Here is a 17,090-nt window from a genome sequence, read left to right on the forward strand (position 1 = left end):
AATATATGTTTCCCACAGTATGTTTCCTTTTTTTCATTTATCTCATTTAAGTTACCTGCTGCTGGGTTCTTATATTGGTCAATATTAACAAATATGTTCTCTAAAATATTAAGCAATATTAAGCAATTTCCTGTTGGAGGATTCTCAAATCTTGATTTACTGTAGTGTAACAGTGGTTGTAAACTTTCTGATGATCACTCATGGCCGAGAAGTGATAGTATTTAATAGCGTTTTGGTGCTCAGTATATCTTGTTAAAAAGTTTCTGCCTGCCTGTCCTACATATGTGGACCCACATCCCTGGTATTCAAGTTTGTAAATCCCGGATTTAGTATATTTGTTAATATTATTTTTACCGTGTGTGAATTGAAGATTATTCCCCCATTAGTGTTACTGGTTCTAAAGGCTATTTTTGTATTCTGTTTTTTAAGAATATTAGTGATTTGATATACATATTGCTACTGTCGAATGTGAAGACAGTGAATTTCTCTTCCTTTTTGTATTCTTTAATTACAGTAGTCTTAGGTTTATTTTTATGTTTATTGATTAATCTACTTATAAAATTCCTATTAAATCTGTTACTGAAGGCTATTTCATGAATGGTCCTAGTTTCTTTTTGAGATTTTTCTTAGATAGTGGATTTTTCAGAGCTCTTTAATCATACTGTTATAGGATGTCTTTTTATGCTCGCCTGGGTGTAAAGAATTTTGCTTAATAGTAATGGAAGTGTAAGTTGGTTTTCTGTACGTATCAAAGGCTAATTTGTTATTCTTAATATGTGTTACGGTTATATCTAAGTAATTGGGTTAATCATTACTCTTGGTTTCCAAGGGTAAATTTTGTGTTAGGATCTAGGTTGTTAAGTTGTTTAAGCACTTCCTCTCCATTATTAATGTTTGTGTCTACAATAGCTATGACTTCATCCACACAACGCACCCAATATTTTAAAGCCTTTGCCAATAATACTTGTGTATTCTAGATGATCCATGTATATGTTAGCCAAAACACTCAAAGCCTGTGCTCCCATAGGAAGACCTGTTTCCTGATATACTACATTATTAAAAATAAAATAATTGTTACTTAACGTAAATTTCAATACCTGTAGGAATTCATCTATCTCGCCAGTGCTTAACTTCCTGAACTTTATCAATTTTTTAAAAATCAGTTTAGTGGTAATGTTGATAGGGATCTTGGCGTACATGTTAGTAATATCAAATGAATGGATAGTATGATATTTAGGCATGTTAAGGTTTCTCATTTTCTCACAAAGTTCTATGGAGTTCCTTACAGACGTGTCTGCTGGATAGTGATAATGTGTCTTTAGAAATTTTTGGATGAATTGTGACAGTTTATAAGTTGGGTTTCCTATGAAATGAATAATGGGCTTTATGGGGATGTTGGTTTTATGAATTTTAGGTAATACTTTAGTTACTGGCAATTTCAGGTTCATGGTTATTAATTTAGCTTTTTCGAAGTCATCAAGAAACGAAAATGTTGCTCTTAAATATTAATTTCAATTCTTTCTGTATCCTGTTCGTGGGATCCTTCTTAACTGTACTAACGGTATTTTCTGTGAAGAAAGGGTGTGGTTTGTTAATATAAACATCCCTCTCCATAATTACTATTGTACTGCCTTTGTCTGCTTTTGTTGCTAATAGATCATTGTCTTTTATTTTATTCTTAAGATTTTTTATTTTATTGTCGGTGGAATGATCTGTAATAGATTTTTTAATCTTGTTTTTGATTGGACAAAAGTTTGTCCTTTAATACATATCTCATTTCCTCTTGTTTTTCTAAGGATAGTTTACTAATAGCCATTTCTGTCTCTCTCTCCAGATTCAGTTGAGAACCCCAAGATGATTTAAGAGGCTATCCTCACTGAGGTGTTTTCAGAACCGTGTCCTTGTAAAACGACAAGGCGCTGCAAAGTTCCCACTCTATAAAGAGCAAAACTCAAGATGATGGCGTTCTGCTTCACACTTCAGAGCCAGGAAATCATGATGGTAATTCCAGGAATCAGACACATCTGTGAAACTACTTGCAAGATAATTAACAAACGAGGGTGGATCAGTGACGATATTGCCTGCACTGGAAATTCCTAGTACTAAGGACTGTCCTTGTACTTCTGAATGTATCGAAGTTTAGTCCACACTTTAGATGACAGTGTATGTGATGTAATAGACCACATATCTTTCCCATGAAGCTTTCTCACTCTGTCGAATAAGAACTCACACATTAGTGCCGAGTCTTTGTCAAGGAGTACCAGAAAAAGATGTAATGGACTCTTCAGCAGCAGCAGCAGCAAAAATAACAAGTATGATTTAAGTTATCTTATCGGCTACACTCCGGCTATTCATGTTATTAGAGACAGCTATTGATGTGAACTTTGGCCAAGCAGCACATTTAAGAATTCATCGAGGAGGAGTTTGGATGGATTTTTGTTTCAACAAGTACGAATAATGGGGAAATGGTCACTGTTACAGAGGTCATTGTATACATCTCACCGAAACAGGGGAATGAGCACACAGCTGCATAGACTAACATCAATGTGCGAAAAGGTACCATGTGCTATGCTCAAATGTGTTGGTTCTCCTGTATTTAAAATGCATAAATCCACGTCCCCCTATTAACCGTTCAAACTTCCTTCCTCTGGGGTAAGGCATTTCAGAGCCCCATAATGGGGCATTGGGTGATGGGCATTAAAATCACCCAATAAAAGGAAAGGAGGTGGGAGCTGATATAAGATCAATTATATCATTGATATTAAGAGGCTGGCCTGGTGGGAAAAAACATTACAAACTGTTGCTAAGAGAGTCAGTGGAACACGTACCGCTACTGCATCCAGCTGGGTTCTTAGTGGAACCTCCTTGCTGTAAGTATCAGAATGAACAAAAATACCAATGCCACCAGAAGCCCATTTACCATAATTACGTTCTGTCAAGTATAGCCTAAAATTTCTCAAGTCAGTATGATGACCTGGTCTGAGATTAGTTTCTTGAATACAGACTATACTTCCTGCAAACTGACTGACTAGCTTGTGCAGCTCAGTTAGATGCCTGGCATAACTATTACAATTCCATTGTAACAGTCCCATGGTGTAGACTAAAAAAAAAAAAATTGTTAGGTTATAAACTGCGAGATGCTTTTAGACCTAAGCACCAACATCTACATCCAAAGGACTAGGTGACTAACGCTGAAATCGCCTTCAACACTTTTGGGCGGCAGGATTTCTTCCTACCAGGGGAGCACCTAGGTTTTGAAGCAGGCGTACTTACTGGCGTTGAAACATACCCTCGAGATGAGGGGCAGCATTCCCCTTTCACAAAAGGAGTGAGGGAGTGCCTGGTAAGTGCGTCCTTCTTCTCCACTTTAATTTCTGGTTTAGACAGGCTGACTTCCCAGCCCCAGTATATGATGCTGCCTCTTTTGGCTTTGGTACGGCATTCACCAGCGATCTTAACAGGTGTTGCTGATGCAAATTATAAATCTGGTAGACTCCGTGCCATCATGCTGAAGTCTAGTGTCTTAGCAGGGGAACTCATAAATGTGAACTTATAGCGCACTTCCTGGTAGGAAAGACAATCCAGGTTCTTGATCTGGATCTTCTTCTCACTGAGATATACCAGACATTTCTGATCTCAAGGAGAATGAAGGCCACGGTGGTTCGTGCAACTATAAAGAGGTGTGCACTTTTCTGCGGAATGAGCTCCTCTTCCACGTGTAACACACACAGACTGATTCGAACGAGATACCATATACCCGAATCTTTGTCATTGAAAGCAGCGCATGGGATGCGGGATGTACGGCCTTACATCGCAGCGGCAGGATATACCTTGACTTTTGCTGGTAACACTGAAAATGTGAAGCAGACTATGAATGCACCTGTGACAACGTCTTCACCATTGACTTCGCACGTAATGCGCTGAACATGTGTCACGCCATCATGTTTCATGTCTTCCATCAACTCATCGCCAGTGTTCAAGATGAGATTGCGGTGGAAGATAACTCAACAAACCAGATTCAAAGTTTTGTGCTCTTCCACTTTGACGATGATTTCACCAAAGAGGTCACACTGGAGCAACCGATCAGCTTGCACAACAGTGTGGGTCTTTAACAACAAACTACCGCTGCGCATTTTTTTTTCTATTGTCTTCCAGTTCACTGTAGACACCTTCCATGTGTCTCCTAAACAAAATAGATTTCACCAGCTTAAAATCTTGCCCATCGGTTCTAGTAGCAACCAGGAACCTAGGGAAGCTGGATCCCATGCTTCATGCTGCACTTGTTCTCAGGGGGTCTCTCTCCTGAGGGAATCAAAAGACTTCGGTAACGGACCACCTTGGGCAGACTGTAGACATTTGTTTCCAGCCATGCCAAGAAACATCATCCCCGAATGCCACCCACTCCGATCAGGGGCCTTTGTAGCCTAACCAAGCTTCCAAGGCAATACCCACCTGGTTGTAGCAGGTATTGCCTGGGGTCCGATGTTCGACGATGCCTAATACAGACTGAGGCAATGAGCACTAGGAGTCCCTTGCTAAAATCACCCACAATAGCATGTACGGAGTGATATGTATACTTTAAAAATAAATAAAAAAACAATAATAATATGTCCTGGCATTCTGCTGTGCAGGGACCTGCATTGTCAGGCGGATACTACTAATGGGTACATTGCGCTCCCACCCAATGGGATTTTTAGTTTTGGGATACCATTGTGCTTTCGAGCGTAGTCGCACACGTAAGAGGCCCATCCCCAAGCAGCATGCACATCAAGAATTTTGATTCAGTCTACAAATAACCCTCAGGAAAGAATAAAGAGGGGCTCGATGGCCAAATGACCCTTTTAGTCACCTTCTACCACAAGAAGGGATTACCCGTGGATGTATTCAACTCTTCCCATCCACAAGGGGTCCAACACAGGGTACTAAAGCCACAATCCATTTCCGAGCCTAGGTTGCCCTTTTTACTCACCTCTTACTACAGGCAGGGGATGTCGTGGGTGTATTCTTTGTCTATGCCCCCCCACTCACAGGGTGTGGTCGTCCCTTTTAGTTACCTCTTGACAGGCAGGAGATAGATACTGTGTGTGTATTCTTTGTCTGCATCCCCCACCCACAGGGGATAAAATATCATTCGGTCCCAATTTCCTGGTGAAAACATACGCTACCTTGGAATTAATTAACAATCATGATGAAATTGAATTGACATCCTAGCTAATTCTTCTCTTTTGCAGGATGATCAGAAATTTGTTGTTCTCAACTCTTCTATTTTGCCAACACTGATTTTTCCCTTCCAAGTTACCCTTTCACTGCTAATACGCTGAGCAACTATCAGAACCCTCTGTGCTGAATTAAGTAAGTAGATGCATTGTTTCACTTAATAAAACAGAGTAACCTTCCCCTTTTAAGAAACCATTTTATAAATAGTGGTTTTGTCTTTCAACCAGCAAAATTCATAATTTTACACATGCTTTATTAATATGCACATACGCAAAATAATAAAGCCAATTCTATGAAAGTTTTTCCTTTAAAAGACAACTACAATATACACAAAATTATAAAATGTATCCACTTCTAATTCTTAAATGTAATAAAGACCTGGGAAAAAACACCACAAATCAAAACATTTGATATTGAGTCACTGCATAATTCTGAATCGTCTCTGTCATAGAAAAGTGCCACAAAATCAAATAGTACCTTTTTCGCTGCTACAGCCTAGGGTCAGTTTTCTACTCATGGGACAGTTTCAACTGAATTGGAAGACTGCCACATGCCAGTTTTTTTTTTTAAACCATGATATAAGGGGCAGCCGTAACTTGAGATACGGCAATGTTCTTCCATGTAGTTGCATTGGAAATGAGTGCCATTAAATAATTCAGAATGAACTGCATATCATTTTATGAGATAATCTACTGCTGGAAGTCTACAGGTATAATCAGCATTCTCTAAGCTGAATTTCACAAACCACCTCTAATCAACAGCACTCTCACCATACAGTTTCACCAATAATGCTTCAAGATGTTGGTGTAGTGCTATCTGATAATTTATTGTAGGACAGCATCAAGTGCCTGAAGTGTAACTTTGCATATATCTGAAATTAAACAACAGACTGTTTCAACTAACAACCAACTAACTTTATAGGAACATGCTGTCACATGTCACTTTGAATGGTTGCAAACCATCATATGTTAACAAAAATTATGACTGCATAGTCACAAAGGCTCAAAACTATCTGACAAACCAATAATTAGAGCAATTGTTAAATCTCATGCTATATAGCTCAAATCTTAATTTTGTAGATCAAATCATAGGAGCCCGGTCAGGTCAGGAATATCCTGCTACCGTATGTGACAGTGGACGGTACGACCTGCGACTGTCTGGCCGAAGGTCAGGCGGCCATTACCTAACCTGACAACCAGAAGGGGCACCAACTGCTACGGGCAGAGGAGTTCCCCTTTTGGAGGCCAGATGAAGCCTTTGTGCAGGATATGGCACATAAATTCATCAGAAGTTGGCAGTCAATGGCTACGAAGGCAGAAGAAGGAACCTTGTAAACACCTCAACGGCGGAGTAGGCAGAGGAACTTCAAACCACAAACTGCTGCCTTGAAGATAGGGAGAGGGCCCCAAAGGCTAAGGGAAGATACCCTGACAGAAAACGGGCTGGCATGACAGCTAAGAGGGCAGCCCCCTCATCATGCTAGCTTCTGTAGGGCTAATAACCCACGTGGAGCGAAATTAATTATTCAGAGAAACTAGAGTAGCCGGACGGATATCAAGGAAACAACCTGGTGCGAAACGGTATATGAGAATTGGTGCTTGGAATGTGACCTTGCTGTCAGGGAAGGAGGTAGAAATAGTTGAAGAAATGGAGAAGTACAAGCTTCCCATACTTGGAGTCAGTGAAACCAAGAGAAAAGGTAGTGGCCAAATAAATTTGGATAAGGGACATGTAATGAGACACTCAGGAGTCAGCAGCAATGAATGGGCAAAAGGAGTGGCCATCATTATGTCCAAAGCAGAAGAAAACAAAGTGACAGGATGGGAACCTATTAACTCCAGACTTATCACAGTGGATGTGGAACTAGAAGAAAGTATTATGCTAGAGCAGATCTATGCCCCCACTGAAGATATGCAAGAAGTAGATAAGGAGCAATTCTTATGTTCAAATGCAAAAAGCTATAGACAAAGCCAGGGAAAGAAGTAGGCATGTTATTGTGATGGGGGACTGGAATGCTAGGATTGGAAACAGGTTACGTCGAGGACATGGATGTATCGGCCAACATGGAGCAGAATGTACCATCAATACCAAATGGTGAAAGAATGTTAACGAGCTAAGGATTGGCAACACCTTCTTCCCCCATAAAAGTAGCCATAAAATAACTTTTGAGGCAGTAGTCCGAGGAGCAAAGAGTTGCATTGACTACTTTCGTTACACTAAGAATATGACTTATGCAGCACTAGATGTAAGGGTCTTCCGCAGTGCAGAAATGAGTACAGAACATCGGCTTCTGGTTATGAAAACAAGGTTTAAGGCTACATCCACACCCTCTCATCTTCGATTAGAGAAAATAAGAATTTCTGCATTCAGAGAGGAAGAGGTAAGACAGATTTATGTTCAGAAGTTGGGGGAAAAACTTCAGCAAACAGAAAGAGAAGAACCCGTGAGAGCCTGGAACTCAGAAGAGAGATGGACGGAATTTCAGATGAATATTATCAAGGTAGCAGAAGAGGTCTGTGGGAAAACTAGAGTAAACACACAAAGGAAATGAACAAAGTGGTGGACTGAGGAAGTCAAGGAAGGTGTAAGGAGGAAAAAGGCAGCATGAAAGGAGTACATGAGAACAGGAAGGGTAGAGGACCGGAGAAATTATGGTGAAGCACGTAATGAGGCTAAGCGACAAGTACAAGAGGTAAAAGAAAGGAACTGGCAGGAATTTGGTGATGAAATGGAATCAGAATGCAGAAATGATCAGAGGAAGTTTTGGAAGATACTAAGATCCCTCCAAGGCAAAATTGGAAAGAGAATCAGAAACAAACACAGGAACCAGAAGATCCAAACGAGGCCTTGGGACATTCTTGATACGTGTAGCACTTATGAGGACGTGTTCCGTGCAGACCAGAATGCACAAGACGACTTCGGTAATGGGGCAGAAGAACTAGAAGGGGAGACAATTATGCAGAGTGAAGTAAGAGAGGCTATCATTGAAATGAAGGTGGGCAAGGCAGCTGGATGGGATGATATTTCACCGGAATTGATGAAGTATGGAGGAGAGGTTGTGGTGAAATGGATGACAAGGATATGTCAACAAGCATGGAGCATCCAGAAGATTTCAAAGGATTGGGAGAACAACATTATTGTTCCTATCCATAAGAAGGGCAGCATTCTGGACTATGCAAACTATTGAGCAATTTGTCTTTCCATTGTAGCTGGAAAGATATACTCTCGCATACTGGAGAGGAGGCTGAGGAAGTAGAGGAAAAATTGGAAGAACAGTGTGCTTTCAGGCCAAATCGACAAAACACACGACCATATTTATACACTAAGAACCGTTACAGAGAAACGACTTAGTCATGGGAAGGATGTTCTAGCTGCATTTGTCGACCTAAAGGCTGCAATTGACTCGGTCCCCAGGGAACAGCTTTAGGCAGCACTTGAACAGGAAAAGGTAACCAAGACTCTCCTATGCTGCATTAGGAGCACGTACAATAGAGTCCAAGGAGTGGTGAGAATAGCTGGTGAATGCTCTAGGGAATTTGAAATGGCAAAGGGAGTAAAGCAGGGTGACAGCTTGAACCCTCTCCTCTTCTCTTTGTGATCTTCATGAACCAAGTCATTAAGCAGTGTAAAAGAAGAACTACAAGAATTAAGGTTGGCAACTGGAACATGAGACCAATATATGTCTATGCAAATGACATTCTGATTCTGGCTCGGAAAGAGGAAGATCTCTAACAAGCTATTACTGAATGGGCTTATGCCTTCCTGGACCGTGGGATGGAAGTGAATGTGAGCAAAATCAAGGTCATGCAGTTCACCAAAGGAGAAAATGTACAGCTTCAGATCAAGTGGAACAATGAAGATATTGAGCAAGTAGAACAAATTGAGTACCTGGGCACCATTTTCAGAGAGAATGGAAAATTAGAGGCAGAAATAAACTACAGAATTAGAAAAGCTAATCAAGTTTACTATGGTATAAACAACACAATAATAGGGAAGAAAGAAATTTTTAGAAATACAAATATGCGGGTATAACATGCCGTGTACCTGCCAACCCTCCTGTATGGTGCAAAGTTGGACAGTGCATAAAAAACTGGAGTGTCGTTTGGTCGCCATTGAGATGAGATATTTGCGGAAAGTTGCTGGAACACACCACAGTGAGAGACGAGCTTCAGCAGGAGCCAATAATGGATGTCATTGAGAGGAGAGAATTGGGCTGGATTGGTCACCTAGAAAGAATGGAAGATGAAAGGAAAGCAAAGCAGGCGTGGCGAGCCAGACCAACAGGAAGAAGAACACGAGGGAGGCCACGGATTGAATGGGAGGAGTAAATCTTGGGACTGATCAGGAAGCAAGGGACGACACTGGGCGATGTTCAGAGAATGGTGCACTTTAATAAATGGCTGAAATGCCCCGACGCCCAACGCCACAAAGGGAAAGAAGAAGGAAAAAAAGAAGAGAAGAATCATAGGAGATTCACTACACAATACAACAGTGCAAATGATGATCGTCATCAATTTCCAATTCCAGTTTTCCAGGTGTGGTGTACAAGCGCTCGCCATCTCCTCTTGTCTTCCCATCTGATTTTACTTTCTCTATCCAGCATATCCTTGGCCTTCTCCTTGGTCTTTTTCCTTGGACAGTAAGGACAAAGTATTTTCTGGCAGGTTTCTTGCTGTTTATCCTCGTAATATGCTCATACCACTAAAGACTACGCTTCTTTATTACTACACTGGTAATAGGGACAATACCAGATAACTTCCTATTTACTTCATTCCTGATTTTTTCCTTTTGAGTAGTTTGATTCATAGTTCTAAAGGATCTCATTTCTGTTGCCTGAATTTGGCTACAGTCATTGTTTACTAGAGTACATGCCTCCAAACTATATTTATTTATTTATTTATTTATTTATTTATTTATTTATTTATTTATTTTAGTCCCTTGTTCAGTGATGAAGTTAAGGTTCTAGGCCCTCTCTTACACTCAAACAATACCGAGCTCGATAGCTGCAGTCGCTTAAGTGCGGCCAGTATCCAGTATTCGGGAGATAGTAGGTTCGAACCCCACTGTTGGCAGCCCTGAAAATGGTTTTCCGTGGTTTCCCATTTTCACACCAGGCAAATGCTGGGGCTGTACCTTAATTAAGGCCACGGCCGCTTCCTTCCCTTTCCTAGCCCTTTCACGTCCCATCGTCGCCATAAAACCTATCTGTGTCGGTGCGACGTAAAGCAAGTAGCAACAAAAAAAAAAAAAAAAAAAAAACCACCCACTCAAACAACATTTGTTTAAAATCCAAAATAAAATACTAAGACAATTAAAACTAAAATTAATACAGTGCCATGTTATCTGATCATTTATGTGAGAATTGGTATGAAGGTGTGGTACATGGCTATTTTGCAGTCCCAGGGTAGGATAATAATATTGTTGGCTTTACATCCCACTAACTACTTTAAAGGTTTTTGGAGATGCCGAGGTGCCGGAATTTATTCCTAAAGGAGTTCTTTTACGTGTCGTTCTGACTTGATTGTAAAAGTGTGATGTTTTCTGTGCCCTGTTGAGTATTTCCTGCTTGACAGTGTTGTCTTTCAAGACTGTGCTTCCCAGGTACTTGAAGTGAGAAACCAATTCAAATTTGGTTCCTTCTAAGAAAAGGTTTGAGTTTGTCCCTTCCCTGTTGATGGTCATTTCTATTGTCTTTTGTTTCCCGGAACTTCAGCTCAAGGTTATTGAACATATTGTTCCTTTAGTCTGTACATCAGCTTCTGTTTTTCTGATAACAGCACATCGTTAGCAAATACCCAGGCATTTGGTCTACTGTCCATTTTCTTTAGTTCCTTCATCTGTACATCAGCTTCTGTTTTTTGAATAACAGCACATCATCAGCAAATACCCGGGCATTTGGTCTACTGTCCATTTTCTTGATAGACTTCATGATCTTGTCCATTACTCTTATGAACAAGAGTGATGATAGTACACTTCCTTGTTGGGCACCTCTATTTGTCTCTAACAATTTTGATCATCCACTGTCTATATGGACACAGCTGTAACAATTCTGGAATAGCATTTATGTACTTTGTCACCTTGAGGTCTGTCAGACATTCTCAGATCTTGTTCTGAGGGACACTGCCATAGGCCTTTTCAATGTCCAAAAATGCAATCACAAGATTCTTTCCATGTTTCCAATACTTTTCGCATTCTTAGAGCGAAAATGAGATCCATAGTACTTCAATCTTTCCTGAACCCATGTGTGTTCTTCCTGAAGTAAAGGATCCACTATCTTCCCAAGTTTCATTTTGGCAATCTTTTCAAACAGTTTCAGGGTGTGTGACAACAGCATTATGTCGCTACACTTTCCACATTTCTGTCTTATGCACTTCTTATACAGAGGGATAATGATTCCTTTCCTCCAATCTTCTGGGATATTGTTTTCTTTCCCAGATCATTGATAGCACTCTATATACCCAATTTAATCCTAGTATTCCAGTTACCTTTATCATATCAGAGGTGAAATCACTGAAGCACAAGGAATTTCTGTTTCACACACTCTTTAGTGCTGTTTCAACTTCAAGCCATTTTAATAATGGTGGTGGTGGTTGGTGGTGGTGTCCCCATCTCCATTTAACAACAAGCTGAAGTACCTCTTCATTTCATCTCTGCTCTTCCTCTGTTCTTATCCAACCTACATTAATTCATTTCCAGTGCAAGATGTTTCCATATTCACTTCTTTTACTTTTTAGTACTTTATATAGCAGCTCCCTACTTCCTTGACAGTCTTCCTCTATCATGGTAGTATTATCTCAACACCTTATCTTCTTGGATTAGTCATTTTACAGCCTACTTCTTGTTCTGATATTCCTGGTTTGTTCTTCAATTTCTATCTCATTACTTCTATTGCTCATTTTTTTTTTCATATGACAATTTTCTTTTCAGCACATTTCTTTCCTTTACTGCTGTCTTCACCCGATCACTCCACCAAGGCGTTTCCTTCTCTATTGGTGTTGTACTTGTTTTCCCCCACAGATTTCTTCAATTTCCTTTGTAAGAGTTTCTATAAGCAAGGTGTATTCTTCTTCTACCCCTCTATCTTATTTGTGGGTAATTGTGTTGTTATCCTTGCTTGGTAATTCTTTTTCTTCTGCGAGTCCTTCAACAACCAGGTCTTGATCTTTGGCATTTTCTTGCACATAGCTTTCAAGATGAACGACGATGATTGTTATTTTAAGAGGGTCAATGGTCCACACTTGTGATGTAAAGAAGAAAGGTAACTTAGGGCGACTTTCTCACCATATCACAGACTACTCACCTTATTTGGAGCTATGGAAGGGCAACGCCAATTGTACAGGTAATACTGTAAATTTCCATCACCAATTCCAAATTTTAGGGCCTCCAGGAACTCCTTATTTTCCATCAGATCAAGTGCATTAAATACGTCAAAACCATTCTGTAACAAAGGAAAAAGATAAAAAATTAAAAAACAAAAACAAATTAACAACAGACGTTCAGCATAAAAATTAAAAGTATTAAGCTCCAAACTGAACAGCTGCTTTATTTACAAGAGTCAAATGAACCACTGACTCTTACATGAACTGTGGTGTTAGTGTGATTTTACAGGGCCTAACTCCAAAGTAATCAGTCCCGGATGAAGCAAGCTTGTAGTTTTAGGAGACTGCTAATATTGTAATCATAGTCATGGGACCTTCAGTTCTATGTGGAATTTGAATCACAAGAACATGACTTAACTGAAATAAAGTGAAATGAAAATTACAATTTCCGCTGGCTGAGATGAGTACAGATGAGATAATTAGTCCGTGAAACTTGCTTTTGCTCTAAACTATTTGCCAATGAAACAACGTTATATATTTCTTACAAATTCAAAGACTTCTGGAACTTACTTTTTTTTAAATATCAGCTTACTCAAAACTTAGTTGATATGGTCTCTCTCAAACTAGTAACTGCCTCAATTTATACTCTATCTCTATGGCATTTTCATCTTAGGAACAAGTCCCACAATGTTGTTTCCAATATTTCTAAGTCTGCAGGGTTCAGGTCAGTGTAGGAAAGAAGATAATGCAACAGAATGCAGCTGGGCTGCCTGTTTGTTTTCGAGGCATCCCCTTTTCTTGTTTCACTAAATATGTAAATTGTAGTTTAATATATTTACCTTGCGGTTTGCCTCTGGCAGTTCAGTGTCACTTGATGTATGCTAGAGTTTTGGAGAGTACATTTACTTCACTGTAAATTGCATTGTACAACTGGATTTGTAACTAGATGTATAGTTTGGTTTGAAATTTTGAACTTGTATTATCAAAGTATTATCAAAGAACCTCTAAGTTATGTGTACCACAGAGCAAATAGTTCGTAAGTTGCAAGTTGGTGGATTTTGTTCAGAATGCATTTGTAAAATCCTTTTGTAAATAATATTTTTAAATTTAAGGATCACAGTTGATCATTTCAGAGTCTGCAATCTAAGCCATGTCCATGCCCTCGGTAAAGTCCTAGTTCCTTCCACTTTCCTGGTTTATTGTCCACTAATTGGTCCTACTGATATTTACGTATTATGTTGTTGGCGGAGATCCGTGTAGTCCAGCTGATGCTTCGCTGACTGTGTAGTGTTTTCTGATATTGTGTAGTTGCTCTTACTTCCCCCTTTTATTGTGTTTAGTGCTTTGTTTTGTGTAACCACTGTAGTAGCGGTAACAAAAGTGATTTTAATGTGTGTATATGTTTTATCAAGTATCTTTGTACTCTAAATATAATGAACCACAGTGTCAATACTATTAAGAAATCAACAGTATAGTTTATATCAATTTGATAAGGTTCTCAGACCAAAGTTTGTTTTAGGAATGAATAAGGCTGATGATGCCCAGTAAAAGAAGGGCGAAACATGTCCCTTAAAATCTGGTAGTTTCTATGTTCATTTAACCACGCAACAGTGGATTGTATTGAATATGTGCTGTAATAAAATACTCCTTGTGTAAACTTAGTGATATTATTTATTATTATTATTATTATTATTTATTGTCTTGTTTTATATGGCAGGACTCAGGCTATGAAGCCTGCTATTCTGTCCGACCATACATACACCTACATGAAGAGTTAAATATACACTAAATTATCTACAATTTAATATCTTAAGGTATCAATTAAATGTTTTAATTAACCTAATAACTTAGCTATGATCTAATCCTACTATGTTATAAAAAATTATTATTATTTATTAACCAGGTTTTACAGAGTTTCTTAAAGCGGAGGTGGTTTAACACACTCCTAATTTCAGCAGGTAGGGAATTCCAAATTCAGCTGGCAGCGACTACAAATGATCTACTGTAGCTAGTTGAGCGGTGAATGGGAATGCTTAGCACTGAGGTGGATGATGATCTCATAGGAATACTAGGAGGTGATGCTAGGTAATGGAATTGTGTGGCAAGGTATTCGGGGGTGTTAAGGTTCAGTACGCAATGTAACAAGGAAACAGTGTATAAATTTCGTCACTCTCTTAAGCGTAGCCATGAAAGTCTATCAAATGCGGGAGAAATATGGCTAAACCTTGGTATATCTGAAATAAATCAAACACATGCATTATGTGCCTATTGGAGCTTGATTGAAAGCGAGGCGTTCAGGTTACTGTATACTATGTCACAGTAGTCTAGTATTGGCATTACCCTACTTTGGATAAGGAGTTTTCTTACGTTTTGGGGGAGTAAATCTCTGAGTTTCTTAAGGGAATGTAAGGAATAAAACACTCGGTGACATATACCTGTTACATGTTCGTTCCAACTAAGGTTTTTATCCATTATCATCCGTAAGTTTTATAACTCTCTCTTTGAATTGTAACTGAGTGCCTCAATGTTACTGAGTGGGTATGCACGTCTGTAAGTCGTGCGTGGGTTTTTTTGGTAGCTAAAAGAATTCACTGCGATTTTTGGGCATTGATTTTCAGTGCATGGTCATCGGTCCACCTACATATTCTTGCTAGGTCATCATTCATATTATTTATTGCAGTGGGCAAGTCACGAGGATGTGCATGTGTATATATTTGTATGTTGTCTGCGTACACATGATATTGACAATGTTCAATTACTTGTGTTAGTTCTGAAATGATGATCGAAAATAGGAGTGGCGCTAGCACTGACCCCTGTTGTATTCCAGTCTCTACAGATTGCCATGAAGAGAAATTTTCACCTGTAGATACACAATGCTGGCGATCAGAGAGATAGGAATACATCCAGGAAAGTGTGCTTTGTGAGAAATTAAGAGCACGTAATTTTGCTATTAGTATGTCCGTATCAACGCAGTCAAAGGCCTTACTAAGGTCTGGAAGAGTTAAAACAGCAACTTCTCCCTTATCCATAGCTACTCCTATGTTGTTTGTAACTTTAAGTAGTGCAGTAGTTGTGCTATGATTGCTTCTAAAACCAGACAGGTATTTGTCAAGAAGCATATTGTTATTTAAATATGCTGTTATTTGTGAACTATTTTCTCCAAAATTTTGGACAGAAATGGTAAAATGCAAATGGATCGAAAATCTTTGGGTTCCACGGGATTGTTGGTCTTGGGGAGTGGGCGAACAACTGCACATTTCCAAAGGGAAGGGAATATGCCGGTTATCAGTGAGGTATTAATGATGTGGGTTAGAGTTGGTAGGATTACGTCTAGAGTTTTTAACAGTAACTGTGGAACAATCTAGTCACATCCTGTCGCAGTTCTCTTTATTGATCGTGCAATTTGTCTCACTTCTGCATGAGTTACGAGGGAAAAATATAACTGTTCCTCCTCCATTGTTAGTATTGCCATTGTGTAGAATTCTGTTAAACGTCTGTTCTTTTGTTGTCTCGTCAATGTTAACGGGTCTTGTAGTAAAGTATTGGTTTAAATCATCCAGTGGTAGTTTAATGTCAGCAGTATGTATTTTATTTCCACCTATGCCCATTTTTTAAACGGTTTTCCAGATTGTTGTCATGTTCCGGGTTAACAAAATGTTCTGCGAGTGTCTTATTTTAGCATTCCTTACGGCCTGTGTGGCCCTGTTACGAAGAGTCTTGTACAGGTCAAAATCGTTTGGTACTTGGCTAGTTTTACATTTTCTGAAAGCTTTGTCTCTCTCTGTCATTAAATCTTGTATTTCCTGAGTCATTCATGGAGCTGCAGGGTGTGTTACGCGAGCAGTGCGTTTCGGCGCATGTTTACTGAGAAGAGCTAGCAGTTGTATGTTTAAGAACTCCACTTTATCATCTATATTATCTAAAATATGGACATTATGCCAAGGTATGCTTGCAGCGTCTTCTAATAGGGCTTCGTTATTTATACTTTTTAGGTCTTGGAATGTAATTAATTTAGGTCTGTACTTGGGGCATTTAAGTGAATAAGCTAAATAAATTTAAGCCGTGATTGGATAGTCCACAAGCAGACATTTGCCGGTGGGTCAGTACCCTGTGAGGGTTATTCGTCACAATTAAGTCCAGTAATGTATGCGACGTGGCTGTGTGATGTGTTGCATTAAGTGGCAAAATCGTCATGTTACAAGATTTAAATATGTTGATTAGTTGTTTAGTCTCAGTCATTTTGTCGTTAAGGATGTCAGTATTGAGGTCTCCTAGTAATAAAACATGCTCATACCTGGGTAAGAGGTCTAGTAGGATGTCCTCAAGGTCTGTGATGTATCTAATCTTTGGTGGGCGATACACTACACTCAGTAAGCACTTTTCACCTAAAGCCTCACTTTCTATGAACATGAACTCAGGTCTTGCGCAGTATTCACTAATTGTTTTGTAGATTATTTTATATTTTAGGTCGTTCTTAATATACACAGCTACTCTGCCGCCGGCTTTACCTGTGCAATCATTTTGGATCAAAGTATAATTTTCGAGGTGGACAAG

The 17,090-nt window shown here is 39.3% G+C and overlaps 1 protein-coding gene across 3 annotated transcripts in view; it reads right to left on the bottom strand.

The window, feature by feature from the left end:
- LOC136864446 (glycylpeptide N-tetradecanoyltransferase 2) overlaps nucleotides 1-17,090 on the bottom strand; it is a 298,318-nt gene that overhangs the window by 62,874 nt on the left and 218,354 nt on the right. For all 3 annotated transcript variants that reach the window (XR_010859313.2, XM_067141451.2, XM_067141450.2), the window contains one exon: nucleotides 12,518-12,655. Coding sequence is in view for 2 of the 3 variants with exons in the window: in XM_067141451.2 (XP_066997552.1) it covers nucleotides 12,518-12,655 (138 nt within the window). In the remaining variant the exon portion in view is untranslated. The remainder of the gene's footprint in view (nucleotides 1-12,517; nucleotides 12,656-17,090) is intronic.

Source organism: Anabrus simplex, chromosome 2, assembly GCF_040414725.1.
Source record: "Anabrus simplex isolate iqAnaSimp1 chromosome 2, ASM4041472v1, whole genome shotgun sequence".
In the NCBI taxonomy this organism is placed as follows: domain Eukaryota; kingdom Metazoa; phylum Arthropoda; class Insecta; order Orthoptera; family Tettigoniidae; genus Anabrus; species Anabrus simplex.